This window comes from Neltuma alba, unplaced genomic scaffold (genome assembly GCF_004799145.2).
Source record: "Neltuma alba isolate B1F8T4 unplaced genomic scaffold, ASM479914v2 tig00005394_pilon, whole genome shotgun sequence".
NCBI lineage: Eukaryota > Viridiplantae > Streptophyta > Magnoliopsida > Fabales > Fabaceae > Neltuma > Neltuma alba.
Window position 1 is genome coordinate 31,464 of NW_021634092.1, and position 14,350 is coordinate 45,813.

Genomic DNA, 14,350 nt, shown 5'->3' on the forward strand with positions numbered 1-14,350 from the left:
AATAAAAATTTTAAAATAAATTCTGCTTATCAAATATGTATAAAATAAAGTCTTTTAATTTTTGAAAATTTCTCCTTGGAGTCTTTTTATTTAGATTATATTATAAAGTTTTGCTTTTATTCTATATGCATTTTGTTTGTTCTAAATTTTTTTTTTGGAACCACATCCATATTATGTAGGCTAAAATATTGGCATCTGCAGATTCCGCTCAACTACCTAGAGGATATTGTTCATCTAAATTTTAAGTATTTGAACGGCTTCCAAGTCATTCAGATGCAACATTAAAATTCTCCTCAAGCTTTTGAACCATTACAATATAATTAAAAAAAACCAATGAAACAAAACAATAAAGGTGATAGAATATGCTATTATGTGTATTATAAGGCACAATTAATATGCACAAGTCATACCAATTTACATAGTTGCCATGGGTGCATGTATTTTCCCCCTAAGTACCATCTCTAGTTTATAAAATGAAAATTTTTAAGACCATTTAACCTAAAATTTTAAAAACCTGAGTCTAGCGAGTATATTAAATGAACGATCGTTAGCATTCGAATCTCGAAGGAAACAAGCAACTAACTGGAAGAAACCCTAACTTAATTTATAAGTAAACCAAAATTACTCTAATGTTTGATATTACTAATATAAACATTTGTCTCCAGACGTTTTGTTTATTGGTGGACAACTAAGCCATAACAAGAAGAAAGAAGCATTAATAGCTTCCAAAACGATATGTATTTAAAATATATCAAATAGTACTAAAAATTTGAAGTTAAGACTAGCAAGAATCGAGTTGACTTATGCACAATGGTCAGCGATCATGTTCATACCCATCATTTGTGTGCATCTTACTAGATAGTTATGCATTAATTAATTCAAAGATATATATATTTTATCACTGGATAGCTCTAGAAATATAAACGCCACATATTTGATGGTGATATATATAATGATATGTTAATTTTATAATAAGAGAGGAAGATGATGGTGAGGACGATTGCTTCTGGTAATAAGAGGTATTTCAAAGTCAAGAAGATGAAGCAAACAAGGCATATATACATCAAAATGAATCAACAAAAGGGGAAAAAAAATCCAAACCAATCAATTTACCCTTCGTATGTGTATATATATCCACAAAGAATAAATTAAATTTTATTGATTATTCATAGTATTGAGGATACCTAGCTGCTATTCTATCTTCTAGGCATCTTGTTGTTATTTTGAAGCTAACAAAACTTTATTCAACGTAGACAAACCAACCAATGAAAGCAAGAAAAACAACACAATTTGATCTGATCTACACTATGAAAGAAGAATCAGATTGATGACCTTCATATGATCAAATGATCTCCAAAGTTAAAATTCAATATTCTGGAAGCTCTTTGATGAATTCCAACCCAGAAGGCGAAATCAAACTACCTAGCATACTGAAGGGTGAATCTGCAGAAGACTGCTTGTTAAACACCGATCTATTGTAAGGACTGATCCAGAAATCTGATGAATTGGGCGTAAAAAGAGGTATATCTGCATAATTCAGATCCGCAGCTCCAGTAGTGCATCGATTTGGCGCCGATGATGGTGAACTCGTAATCTCGTTATTAACATCACAAGAACCAATCTTCTCTTGTTTAATACTGCTAATGATGGATTCATCGGACAAAGACGACTCTATATTCTCGGTGCCGGCGCCGGAAACTGTAGCCTCTTTCTTGTCTTTACGACGGGGCTTGCCGGTGAGCTTCTGAACGAGAGCCATGAAATCTTCAGGCTTGGTGTGGATGGTCTTGGGCGAGTGGGTGTAGATGATGACAGGCTTCCTTATCTGTTGTTGTTGTTGTTGATGATGATGAAGATGACCGTGATGGGCTTTGGGATTGTTCATGGCGGCCGCCGCCGTCATCTGTGTGAAGGATGATGAGGAAGGTTTTCTGATGGAATGAGAGGTTCTGTTGATCATCAATGGAGAAGGACGTGGGCCTTTGATGATATCTCTGGATTGGCGTTGGTGTTGGAAGCCATGGAAGTTTGAAGAAGGTGGGGTCATGTTGGAGGGTGAGAGGTTGAATATTGGAAATTGGAACTACTGTTTGGTGCAGAAACAGGCATGGGAGTGATATTTATAAAGGAAAATTTTTGTAATCGTGGCCAGCGATTCTGACTGTTGAAAGTGGACTTTTTTTTTTTGGAGGAAAATGACATGGAAAGATTGTCCTTGGATTATGTGATGTAATATTAATGTACTGCTCTAATTTTATTTATAAATTACTTTTAATATATTTTATACAGAGAAAAAAAATCTTAAACTTCATTAACTCTCATTTAAAATTTAATAACTTTTTGACTTTATCTCTATTTAAAGTAGATATAAAGTCAAAAATAGGGATAAAGTCAAAAAGCTATTGAATTTTAAATGAGAGTTAATGAAATTTAAAGTTTTTCTTTGTCTATGTGAAATATATTGGAAGTAACTTATAAATAGGATCAGATGATATACATCATACTTTATGTAAACAATAATAAATGAAATGTAAAATTATACATTCATACAAAAAATTTCTCTCATTATCTTATAAATAGGATAAAAAATGTCTTCTCCCTGCCTTATCAATAGGACTAGAGGAGTAACTCTTTTGGTGGCTAATTTAAATTGTGTATAAAAATAACCTTCATCTGTTGGTAGTAATTAATTAAGATGTCCTCATGGTTTCAAAAATAAAGAAAAACAATTGTATCTGGAATTTTTTAATTTTAAATAAACATTAAATATTTTTCATTTTTTATTTAAACTTTTATTATGATTTCTTAAAATTATAATCTTTCATTATTAGTTAAGGAGTATCTTTTTAGTTAGTATCTTATTTTGCTAACGACATATGATATGCTACAGTAATGCTAGTTACATCAAATCTTATAAATTTTACATTTTTTTCAGGCCAGTAAAAATGTTAAAAAAAAATTTCTAATTCCCACCGTTCCACGTCTCACATTTTGTTAATAAAATAATTGATTACAAAAAGAACAATAAAAACTTTTATCTCACTAAATGACTAGTTGATGAAAAATAATTATTCATAAAAAAATATTTTTAAAAGTATTGTTAACTGTTGGATATACAATTCAAGCAAATAAGTACATAAAAAGCGTAGCCTTGTAATCTAAAATTAAAATTTGTTTGTTATTTGAGCCTGGTTTGACCTGCGCCTCCATTGCTGTAGCACTTCAATTCTGGGCACTCATTGTCGGCTTTAATTTACAGCGAGGGAGGGTGGCTAAATAATTTAATTAATTACCCCACTTGTAGTTTTTGTATGTTTGCGTGGAATATTAAGCATTTTGGTAATTACGTGTTTATATACGTAATTATATAAGAAACCCACAGCTCAAAATTAAATTGTTTGGTAATTAATGGCCGGATATGACATTATTATTTAATTAATTGGGGACACATCAACTGTGTGAAACGTTACGGTACATGTCTGTCATGTGGCCAGGTTGTTGGAGACCAGAGTAAAAGTCACATGCTAATATTGAAAACACTGTTTCATTGAAAAAAGTTGAGGTTGTCCTTGAAATAACTATTTGCAAGTTGCAACTAACATAAAATACCCTTTTATTTGCCACCTTGTATGGTATAATTTGCCACTGCTTTTTTCACGGTTTGTAATTGGCGATTGTTTTTTAGGGCTTAATTTTTATTTCCAAAAATTAAAATAGTGATTTGAGAGAATATAATTAATATAATGTTCACATAATTACGTGATAAAATAATAGAGAGGAAAGGACGCTTCAGAAAATTAACTTAATAATTTTAGGTTTGGGTCCTTAAATAATTACATGCAAGTTGCAACAAACGCCCTTTTTGTATGGTAGTATAATTGATATGCAACTACATTTTCGAAGTTAATAATATGCTCGTATTATAATAAGTTAATATCAATAATAGTATAATGAAATAATGATAAAAGAAAATAACAAATTTTCCTCAGTGAACAAGTTATACAAAAATCTTTTCTATATATATATATATATATATCACGAGTCAATCTTTTTTATACAGTACTATGTTTTAATGTAATAACAACTGTATAAACATTTTTAATGGTATGAAAATATAATATTCGGCATTTAAATTATGATTTATGATTAAACTTTATTAGCAATAATTTACCACTGGGGTCATAAATATAAGTTAATTATAAGGGGAAGTTTTGATCTTAATTATAAGAGGTCCTTTGTAATATATTTTCAATTTTACTCTTATTTAATTCTCATAGTATATTTTTTGATATGTAAGAATGTGTTGTAAATATCAGGATGTTATTAATCCAGAACCTTTTTGTATATAAAAATATGAGGATCTTAAACTGAAATATAACACCATCATTAAAAAAATGGTACCGATGGAAGCAAGGGCGGTTGGTTGGAATCGGAAGTTGATGGTTGACCTGGAGAATGTGAAACGATATTCTGGATTCTCAACTTTCTATAAATTTTCTTAAAGTTTTCCTAATGAACACAGCAACACCAAAAGTCAATAATTAACAAAGTTTTACCACGAGAAAATTAAAAAAGAAGAAGAAGAAGAAGAAGAAGAAGCTGAAATCAGAAAAGGAATAAGCACACAAATAGACCGTACAGTATTTATTCAAAAAAGAAAAGAAAAGTAGCTAGAGTGGATCAAGTTTTTTGGTTGAACTAAGTCGTCTGATTGGGTTTTATGTTCCTCTATGAAACAATGCCATGATATTTATTTAAAAATAATAACTCCGATCTTAAATATAAAAATTAGGACATAAATTTATTTTATCATAAATATAGTATTTCAATCAATCACCTTCTCTATTAAATCTATAATTTTTGTCATAAACTATTTTTATTAATTATACATATTAGAGAGTTTTTCATCGAGGGAAGTAGTTTTTAATGCAGATAATTAAAAGTAGTATGTCAAAGAAACCAACACATATGTTTTAGAAACAGCTAACTTAACATATAACCGAATGGCATATTATTTCTTCTCTTTTACGATGAACGTGCCTATTTAGATTAACAGTGAACAACTGTGATTTTAGATCATCGTGAATTTTATAAGTGACATTGATTATAAATGATGTTAGTTAATCATGATTTCTATTTGGATGTCTTTTTCATAAGTGACTCTAAGAATTATGATTTTATGTTTGGTTTTCATTTATTAAAATCATCTATGAATGTATAATTACCAACAAGGCATAAATTTAATAAGTACTATTAAATACTACCTCTGGTCCTAATTATAAAAACTAGTTGACTAATTTGAAGAAATTAAAAAAAGAAGATAAATTAGTTATTTCCAATAAATATGTATTGTATTTCCTAAAATATCTTTACTAATCAAGTGTATTGGCTAAAACTACTATTGTTAATTAGAAAGACTATATTGGGAAAAAATACATAAATATGATAGACAAGGTGGATTGGAATTTTATATTTAGGACCAAAATAAAAATTAAATAAGATCTCATATTAAGGACTGGAGATAATATAATTATTTGGGGAGAGATTTTGGAAAAAGTGTGGGAGGATAGATTATATTGCAGAAAATTCAATTGATAAAAATTGGTTGGGATTCTTCAAACACATAAACTACTCGTTGGTGTTTGTCTTAAAAGTACAGTAGAAAAGTAAAATTATTATTTATCAAAATTTTATAAAAATTACCCAAACAGGATAAATATACTTTATAATCACTTATTTAGATTCAAACGGGCTTATTTGATATTCTATTACCCCAAATAGGCATGAAATCCTCTCTCATCCTAAAATCACATGATATTTTGACTAAATATGCATCAATTGGGTAGGACGATATATATAATTAAGGACGGCAATTAAACCTGCTGAACCGTTGATATTTCCCAAATGTAATACTAATTTGACATTAATCAATGTTGCCGCGTGAAAAAACCAAAATAAAATTGCATTATAATAATTTTATGATGTCACCCGCATGACATTTGACTGGAGCTCTTGCTTCCACTCCCGTCCCATGGCGTGGAGTTTGAATATGCGTTGAAAGGGGCGAAACCGTGGAGGCGTGTGCATACTGCTTTGAATCCACCAAAATCAAATATAGTATCAACGATTCATAGAACCACTCTCGTTTAGGTACTATTATTTATAAAGTAAAGAAGATTTTGACTTTTTTTCTATTTATAAGTGACATTATTAACTTTTAATATAAATATATTATTTTTTTCTTTCAAATATTGTGTGCATTGTTATTAAATAAGACTAAAATTAAAAAGTTGTTAAATTTTTAAGTAAAGTTAATGAGAATTAAAAAAAAATTTATTTCGATAAAATATATTACGAGTGACTTATAAATAGGATCAAAGAAATATTTGTTCTTCAAAAGCTCAACATATAATTAAAACAATAAAACAGTGATGTATCAGACATGTAAACGTTTAATTAATATTCCTATGAATTCCTTTGAGAAAATAGACATATTTCATACCAACCAGGTGTTTTGCGTTGTGTTTTTAGGATTGAAATTTTCTAAATATATCAAAATAAAATTGCATTATAGCCTAGCTCATGCCATAAAATGTTCCCTTATAATTAAAAGATTGCTGAGTTTGATGCTACTTGTATCTTTAGCCATTAGTGCGTGGCCCATTATTTGTGAACTATATATAACAGGTGAAGCCGTGCACCGTTTTGAATCCTAAGATAAATCAAATATTACTTTTAGCAAATTATGGAACAAGTATTCGATTAGGTACTATAGTTTATTTCTTGTTGCAAAAGATATTCAACGGACAAATAAAAAACTAAAACTAACAATTAAGAGACACGGGAACATTGAACACGCACATATATATAGTCCTTGCATTGTGAAACCCTTTGACCAACATGCATGTATCCCTTGGCGACTGGGTGTTTTGTGTTGATTTAATTAATTGCAAGTTAAAATCTAATTAAGCACGTAACTACGTATCGTATGAAGTTTTGTGCTTGGTGTCCACCATAATAAATTAAAGACAGCTTAACAATAATAATTATATTTGACTTTTTTCCATTTTCCATTTTGGACAAACATCAAAACTGACCCGTTTGCTATAGTTTTGGTTTATAGTTTCTTTACGATTTCGAATATCTGCTGTGAGATGTGTGTGTGTGTGTGTGTGTGTGTGTGAATGAATTGATTTTAGATACCTTCGATTTTTCAATTAATTAATCAAGTGGGGTTTGATTTTCTTGTTGGTTTATGGTGGGTTTTCTTTCTCAATTATAATTTGCATAGCCCCTATGAAATATGCAAAATTTATTCGTGAATACTATACTTCATATATAATGCATGGGTACCGTATATAAATTAAAATATAGTTTTTTTTTAGTGATGGAATTGACAAATTTCATTCAAAAAAATCTTCATTAGTTGATTAACAACAAAATTCACTCACTAAGCTTGTAAAAATGACCTGATGCTTTAAAAAAAATACAAAGTACAATAGAAATTCACAAGATTAATTTGTTACCTAATCAATTTGTTAAGTATGTCTGAAACTTTCATAAGTTACAATTTGTTAGCTAGCTAATACTATCTCTAGTCCTTAATATAAGAATTAATTTGAATTTTAATTTGGTTCTAAATATAAGATCCAAATCCACTTTGTCTTTCATATTTATCTATTTTTTTCAAAGTGGTTTTTATAGTAGTTGTACAGGTTAAATGTTTCATTAAATAGTGTTTTTAACTAATATATATGATTGGTAAGGGTATTTTAGAAAAGAAAATACCTATTTATTACAAATAACTAACTTAACTAATTTTTTTAATCTCCTCAAATTAGCTAATTAGGCTTTATATTAAGGACTAGATATGGTAATATTTCCTCTGATTTTGTTATAAGTTACACTATGTATATGATTGTAAAAATATTTATCAACTAATTCACGAATAAACTAACTTTTTCAAGTCAATGTTGTGAATCGAAGTGGTCAAACGGCAAAATAAAATTTAACTAAATTGCATTAATTATCACGGCAAGGAATTTGAATAAGTTTGAAGATTTTAAATTCTCAGCAGTTGAGCCATTCATAGGACATCTCTTTGGCCCAAAAAAAAAATCATAGGACATCTCAATGACGTGCCATTATTTATGTTTATTGATTATTGTTGGAAAGTTGCATAAAGTGTTTTTTTAGGTGAACCTTGGGTTGACACCCTTCCGGTATCCGGCACTTTTTCTGGACCCTAACTTTTTTTGGGCTAGGTATCTGAGCAACCGACTAGTTTGGTTCGAGGAGCAGAGTGCGTCTTTATTCACAGGCAGCTCCTCTCCCACCAATGGCGCTTCCTAAGAATCAAACTTGCGTTCTCATCCTTATAGGAGTCGAGACCACTAGCCATCTCGACCAACCGATTGTTGGTAAAGGTGCATAGAGTTTAAAAAGCTAAAAAAAAAAAAATTCAGAATACCATTTGGCGTTTTGGGCACTCGCTTAGAGTGCAAACTGGGAGTCATTGGGCCACCTAGGCCCAATTATGAAGAGGCCTTCTGTTGTTGTGTTCGCCTTGTTGGGAACCTCAGTGGACACATGCCGTTTGGTCCGTTTTGGAAAACACCCCCCCCCCCAAAACCAAAAAACCAAAAACAAAACAAAGGTTTGCGTTCTGATTACTTTGGGAAGACGAGCATCTTGCAAGAGAGATAATCACAAGTAAGGACCATGAGCCTTGACTTATTGAGTGATGTGCAATTTGAATCAAATAATCGAATGCATCAATCAGCAACGTAAGTTTTATTACATGGGTCTTGCCTTTCAAATTGAGTGTTGCGACAGCAATTGCTGACCAACGATCAATAATAATTTCCTTTTAACCAACAGGGATTAAGTATAATACAAAGGATTAATTCCGTACAACATGACGAATCAAAATTTGAATTCTCGTTTGGATAAATACCCACATTTAATGTTTAAGAGTGTCTCGAATAGAATTATACCTCCAGTATATTAGATGATATATGTGCTTAGGAAAAACCAATAAAAATTCCCTTTTGATCCTGGTTGATGGTTTTCCCCCCCTTAAATTTCCATTTTGCTTTCTACTTGCGGTTTTTTATCTGCGTTTTCTTTGAGTGGTTGAAACGTTATTCATCATTACTTTTTCTAAGTTGTACTGGTTTTTGTGATTTAGTATAGTCCTCTTGTTAATATTTTTATACACATGTTTGTTTTGTTAGCTTTTGTAGAGCAGTGCAGAGTACTCGAAGAGCAGCAGTATAATTAGATGTATATTCATCATGTCCCCCACAAGCCTCTTCTTCTTCTAACCTAAAAAATGAATGGAGTTAGTATTAATTAGTCAAGTAGTAATTTTAAAAATGAACAAAAGAAGAAAAGAAATATGTAAATAAATATTAGTATATGGGAATGGGATGATGCGCAAAGCAAAACCAAGCGCACGCGCACTGTCATTAATTCTTGGATTCATGCATCTCCTCTATCATCCCCTCCATTCCATACAATATTCATTTCTTCTTCTTCTTTTTTAATAATTTACTACTAGTATTTTTCTATAATTTATTCACTCATATTCCACTCAAATAGCATGCCTCCAATTAAACTATTATTTTTTTTTATTCACATCTCAAACTTAGAATAATCTCATTTAAAATAAATTTCTAGTATATGAATATGCATTCGGCGTGAAGCTTTTTGGCCACCCCCATCTCGTTGTGTCCGCTCACTCCTCCGATCTCCAAGCTAAAAAAAAAGACATCCATAGGATTGGGTCTAATAAAAAGAGTTATTTCTCGCAACATAATGAATCAAAATTTGAATTCTTATTAAAAGGGGTATTTATATTTATTGTCTGACAGTGTCTTAAATAGAATTGACTCTACCAAAAAAATACATAAATGTTGCAAAAGGTTAAAAAAAAAAAAAGAATGCCGACTAATGATACGACATTATGAATGACATCCACTTCATAATTTTTTTTTTTGGGAGAATTCATGATTTCTTACTTATAAGAAAACTTCCATGTAACTAAACTATAACATATTAATCATTTGCGTCATTTCTTAATCATCAAGGCTGACCAATCAGCAGTCAAACTTGAAGAGGACACGTAAATTTAAAACCCAAATTAAGCCAGTCACTGGACTGCTAAATTGAAACTCAGCCCAATATAATCTTCAATAATGGCATTAACGTGCCTTTTTCTCAACAACGTGGTATTAAGCCTCTCTCTTTTTTTTTTTTTTCCTTAGACTAGAAGACAATTCTATTTAAAGTACTGTTAAATACTAAATGTGATTACCTTTTTATTGAGAATTCTAATTTTGATTCATCACATTGTGAGGGACTAGTTTTTTTTAATATATATAATTCCCTTTGGTTGGCATTGAGCCATCATTTAGCCTATGCCAAATACACCAAAACTACAATAGAGTTGCATCAAAAAGGACTCATCTGTTTCCAAACAACGTGAAATGTTTTTCTGGGGCCATGTAATATATGGGATCAAGTTATGTTGATACTCTTTTGATCCTAGATATAAATGTAGGATTATAATAAATTAATGCAATAGGATCAAAGAAGTGGTTTAATTAAGTAAGGCCTAGTTGTGGACTTAGTGGTTGTCAAGGTAGTGTTGTTTAATATTTCTCCAGATAGTTCTCTCTAACATGCCCTATTAGCATACCAGCTATCTCATTTTTCCAATAATATGTTGCCAGCCATTCAGAGTTTGCAAAAGCATGTGTGCCCACACACACACACACATTTATGTTCATATATTGTTATCTTCAGTGGTCAATGAATTGAAATACCTGCAGTTGCATTAGATCTGTCCAAGGTTTAATTTCTTCCGATTAATTACGCTCAGACATCCTAATAAATTATAAGATGGACCCAAAAAACCAGTTTGTAACCCAATTTCTTTGTTCCTAATTAGAGCGTGCTACGCAATAATTATGAAGACTTGTATATATTTCAAGTGGCTGATTAAATTAAAATCTCTGTATTATTCAATAATCTGGCATGTGATCTTCAGATTAAGAATGATTATCATACATCCTGAACATATATAATTCTTGTCCTCTACAGGAAGATACCTGAACTTTACCAAAACAAATTCAAAAATCAAGGATATTCATAATATATAATAAAATGAAATAAAAATGTAGGAGAATATTGTTTAAAAATACTACTATTGTTTGAGATATGACTTTAGAACATTAATTTACATCAACGAACAGCTATAATAGATCTTCCTTGTGTGTGTTTTTGCTTGAACATGATCCTCATGTTGCATATAAACAATTGCAAATGTTCATGTTAATTAAGGATCACATTCCCACTTATTTGGCAAGTGGGATATGAGAATTTCTAGATTAATATCCGAATCTATTAGGACTAAGCAATGAAGGGATTCTTAATTATTCGACACACTCATAAACAAATTCTCACATGACAATCATTTATCATTGTTTAGGATTCTCATCAACACTTGGTTGTTGAAGTTCCACACATACCATTTCGGACAACCCCAAACCCTTTTTATTTCTTAGAATTTATTTGTTATTAGGCTAAATTGCATAAAACTTCCCCATGCTTAGAACCATATATAAGTAGTCTCCTTAAGTTTTTAAACTTAATTACAAACCCCCTAAACTTTCAAATATATATAGGTAACCCCAAACTATCAATTTTATACCCATGAAACTTTATTTTTGTATGTATATAGCCTCCTCAATTTTTGAATTAAATGTGGATAAATCCCTTTCAGTCATTTGCGGATAATAATGAACAAAATTAATATTACAATCGTCATCTATTCTTTTTTTTTTTATATACAAACAATAGTCATCTATTCAAATGTAAAAGTTTAAGAATATTTATTGTACAGTTTCAAATCCTGGGGAAGGATTACGGATATTATTGAAATAAGATATAAGGGAATTTACCTTACTGTAGTCCATGATTGTATATTGAAACTTTCGTGAAGATTATCAGAATATGAAGCATATTCTAACAAGAACATTTTTATAATAACTTTTGTAAAGTAGTTTTGGCAATTATTTTGCATTCAAATCAGCATCTAATCAAATAAGAATTTATGTTATGCAACTCTTAGAAGAGAAACTAGCAAGAGACTCGCGTGATATTATTTATTTTTCTTTTTGAAAAAAGAAGAAGAGAAATTAACATTTAGTAGCAAATGATTAACATATGATTCTTGTCAAAATGCAATTGATTATTAGTAGGAGTAAAATATCTAAAATATGACTTTTTTGTCCGAAACTAAATATTCATATGACTCAGAAACCTTAGTTAACTGATACGAATATGGCTTGTATTTGGGAGGAATAAGAAACCATCATGAGTGCATTTGGTTCTTTCTGAAACACTTATCTATAAGTAAGGCAAATTAATTTTAAAAAATAATAAACATAAACACTTTAAAAAAAATTAATAAGCTTCATTAATCTCCTCAAATTAGTTAATTGGGTTTTGTATTAAACAAGGGAAGTATTATATCCAAATATTATTTGTTTGGTCCCCGTGGTTCATCGATCACCAGTATATAGTACATTTCATGTCATTTTATTTTATTTTTTGTTTTAAATCTTGCTTCTCAAGGCAACTAATATAAATATATAAAATACGCCCACACATGTGTGCGCGTTCGTGGCTCAAAGCTTCCAGGCTTATTCTTCTAATTGTATGCATCGCACATGCACATGCGCGTTCGCAATTTGGCACAACCTGTACCTTTAATTAACCAAGTAACACATAGCACCGAAATTAAATTAATCTAAATTAGAATAACAAGCTAGAAACACAGAATCACAACAAATTAAAGACTTATAATTATGACAAAATGCCTCCTCATATATACTGGGAGGTAAGCCATGCTTTGTGAAGGGAGGGAGTTCCACATCTGATTGGCGTCAGCAGCCAATTTGGTTTTGAAGGAATAATTTAGAGTTATGGGCAGCTCAAGAAGTGATTATATGAACGTGTAATCATATGGAAAGACAGCCACACTATGCTCGAATGAACTTGGAGCCGAATAAAACAATAGAAACTTGCTTGCATGCTCAAAAGGCAACTTTAATTATATTTATATGCTTTAATTAGTATAGTGGCAACTAGCTTAGCTAGCAATTAGCAAATTTTGGTTAACATAAATTATATTGACTGCTTCTTAATATTTGCTCAAAAATTATCATCTTCATCGAGTATGAGGTAATAATGTTCTACCTTTTTTCTTCAAGTAGGCAATTAAATAAGAGGGAACGGGTTTGGGCAATTGGGTTCATCTCAAAAGCTTTGGTGTATGATCATGTGGGATAGACCAAATTTTGAATTAAACTCAAACTTTTAAAGAACATAGTCACACACAAACTAAAAACTAACTAAGGAAAACCTTAAATTTTATTAAGTTTTTCTTAAAATTCAGTAATTTCTAATTTAATATACATTATATATTCATATAAAAGATTTAATGATATGTGACTTATAAATAGGATAAAAAATCTCATTATTCTTTTGCCCCTTATAAGTAGGAACAGAGAAATAGTAGTCAGAGTTAACGTTTATTTTTTGATAAATAAAGGGAAACCTTAGCTAAACACCTACGTGATTGCCCTTTGTCTACGGACAATAGCCAGGAGTTCAGCAAGTGCAAAATAATGTGGTTCATAGACCGTGTGAAATCCCAACAAACCTCCAAGTCCAAACTTCGCCAAATGGTCAGCTGCAGCATTACATGCTCGAGGGGCGTACGAAAGTCGAACCTCCCAGCTTCTATCTATGAGTGATCTAATTTCTTGTAGAAGAGTGTAGTCGGCGTTGTCCTATTAGGTTCAGTGGACAAGAGCTCTATTACACTGGATGCATCTGATTCTAGATAACTCTGCGGTGGCCTTCATCCCATTCAACTTTGAGTCCATGCAGACAACCCCATAGTTCGGCCGTAAAGGCATCTCCATTGTCCATTCTACAGATAAAACCCTTAAGGAACTCGCCTCTCTCATTCCGCAATATTCCACTACATGCGTTAGAGTGATTCGAGTGGGAGAAAGCTCCGTCTACATTCACCTTGATCCAAGAAGCCTCAGGTGGTTTCCACTGCCATGCCCTAGCTCCGCGTTGCACCCCTGCATATGGGCTCCCTTCAAACGAACCTGCAACTCATGTATGCCCATTATCATTGTAAAGGCATTGACAATGAGTGCTTCATTATGGAGCTCCTGCCCTTCAAGATGTTCAAATTGCGACGTCGCCATATCCACCAACACAACACCGCAAAAAGGCTTCCCCACTCTGTATGATTATCATCTTC

At 31.3% G+C, this 14,350-nt stretch overlaps 1 protein-coding gene across 1 annotated transcript; it reads right to left on the bottom strand.

Moving 5' to 3' along the window:
- Positions 1 to 1,366: 1,366 nt before the first annotated feature.
- LOC114747623 (VQ motif-containing protein 8, chloroplastic-like) lies at positions 1,367 to 2,047 on the bottom strand. Its single transcript, XM_028935974.1, has one exon. The coding sequence runs from the start codon at positions 2,045 to 2,047 to the stop codon at positions 1,367 to 1,369; it is 681 nt and encodes a 226-aa protein (XP_028791807.1).
- Between the last annotated feature and the right edge of the window lie 12,303 nt (positions 2,048 to 14,350).

What these genes read in the sequence shown, in the direction of transcription:
- LOC114747623 (XM_028935974.1), bottom strand. Translation starts at nt 2,047, where the DNA reads ATGACCCCACCTTCTTCAAACTTCCATGGCTTCCAACACCAACGCCAA.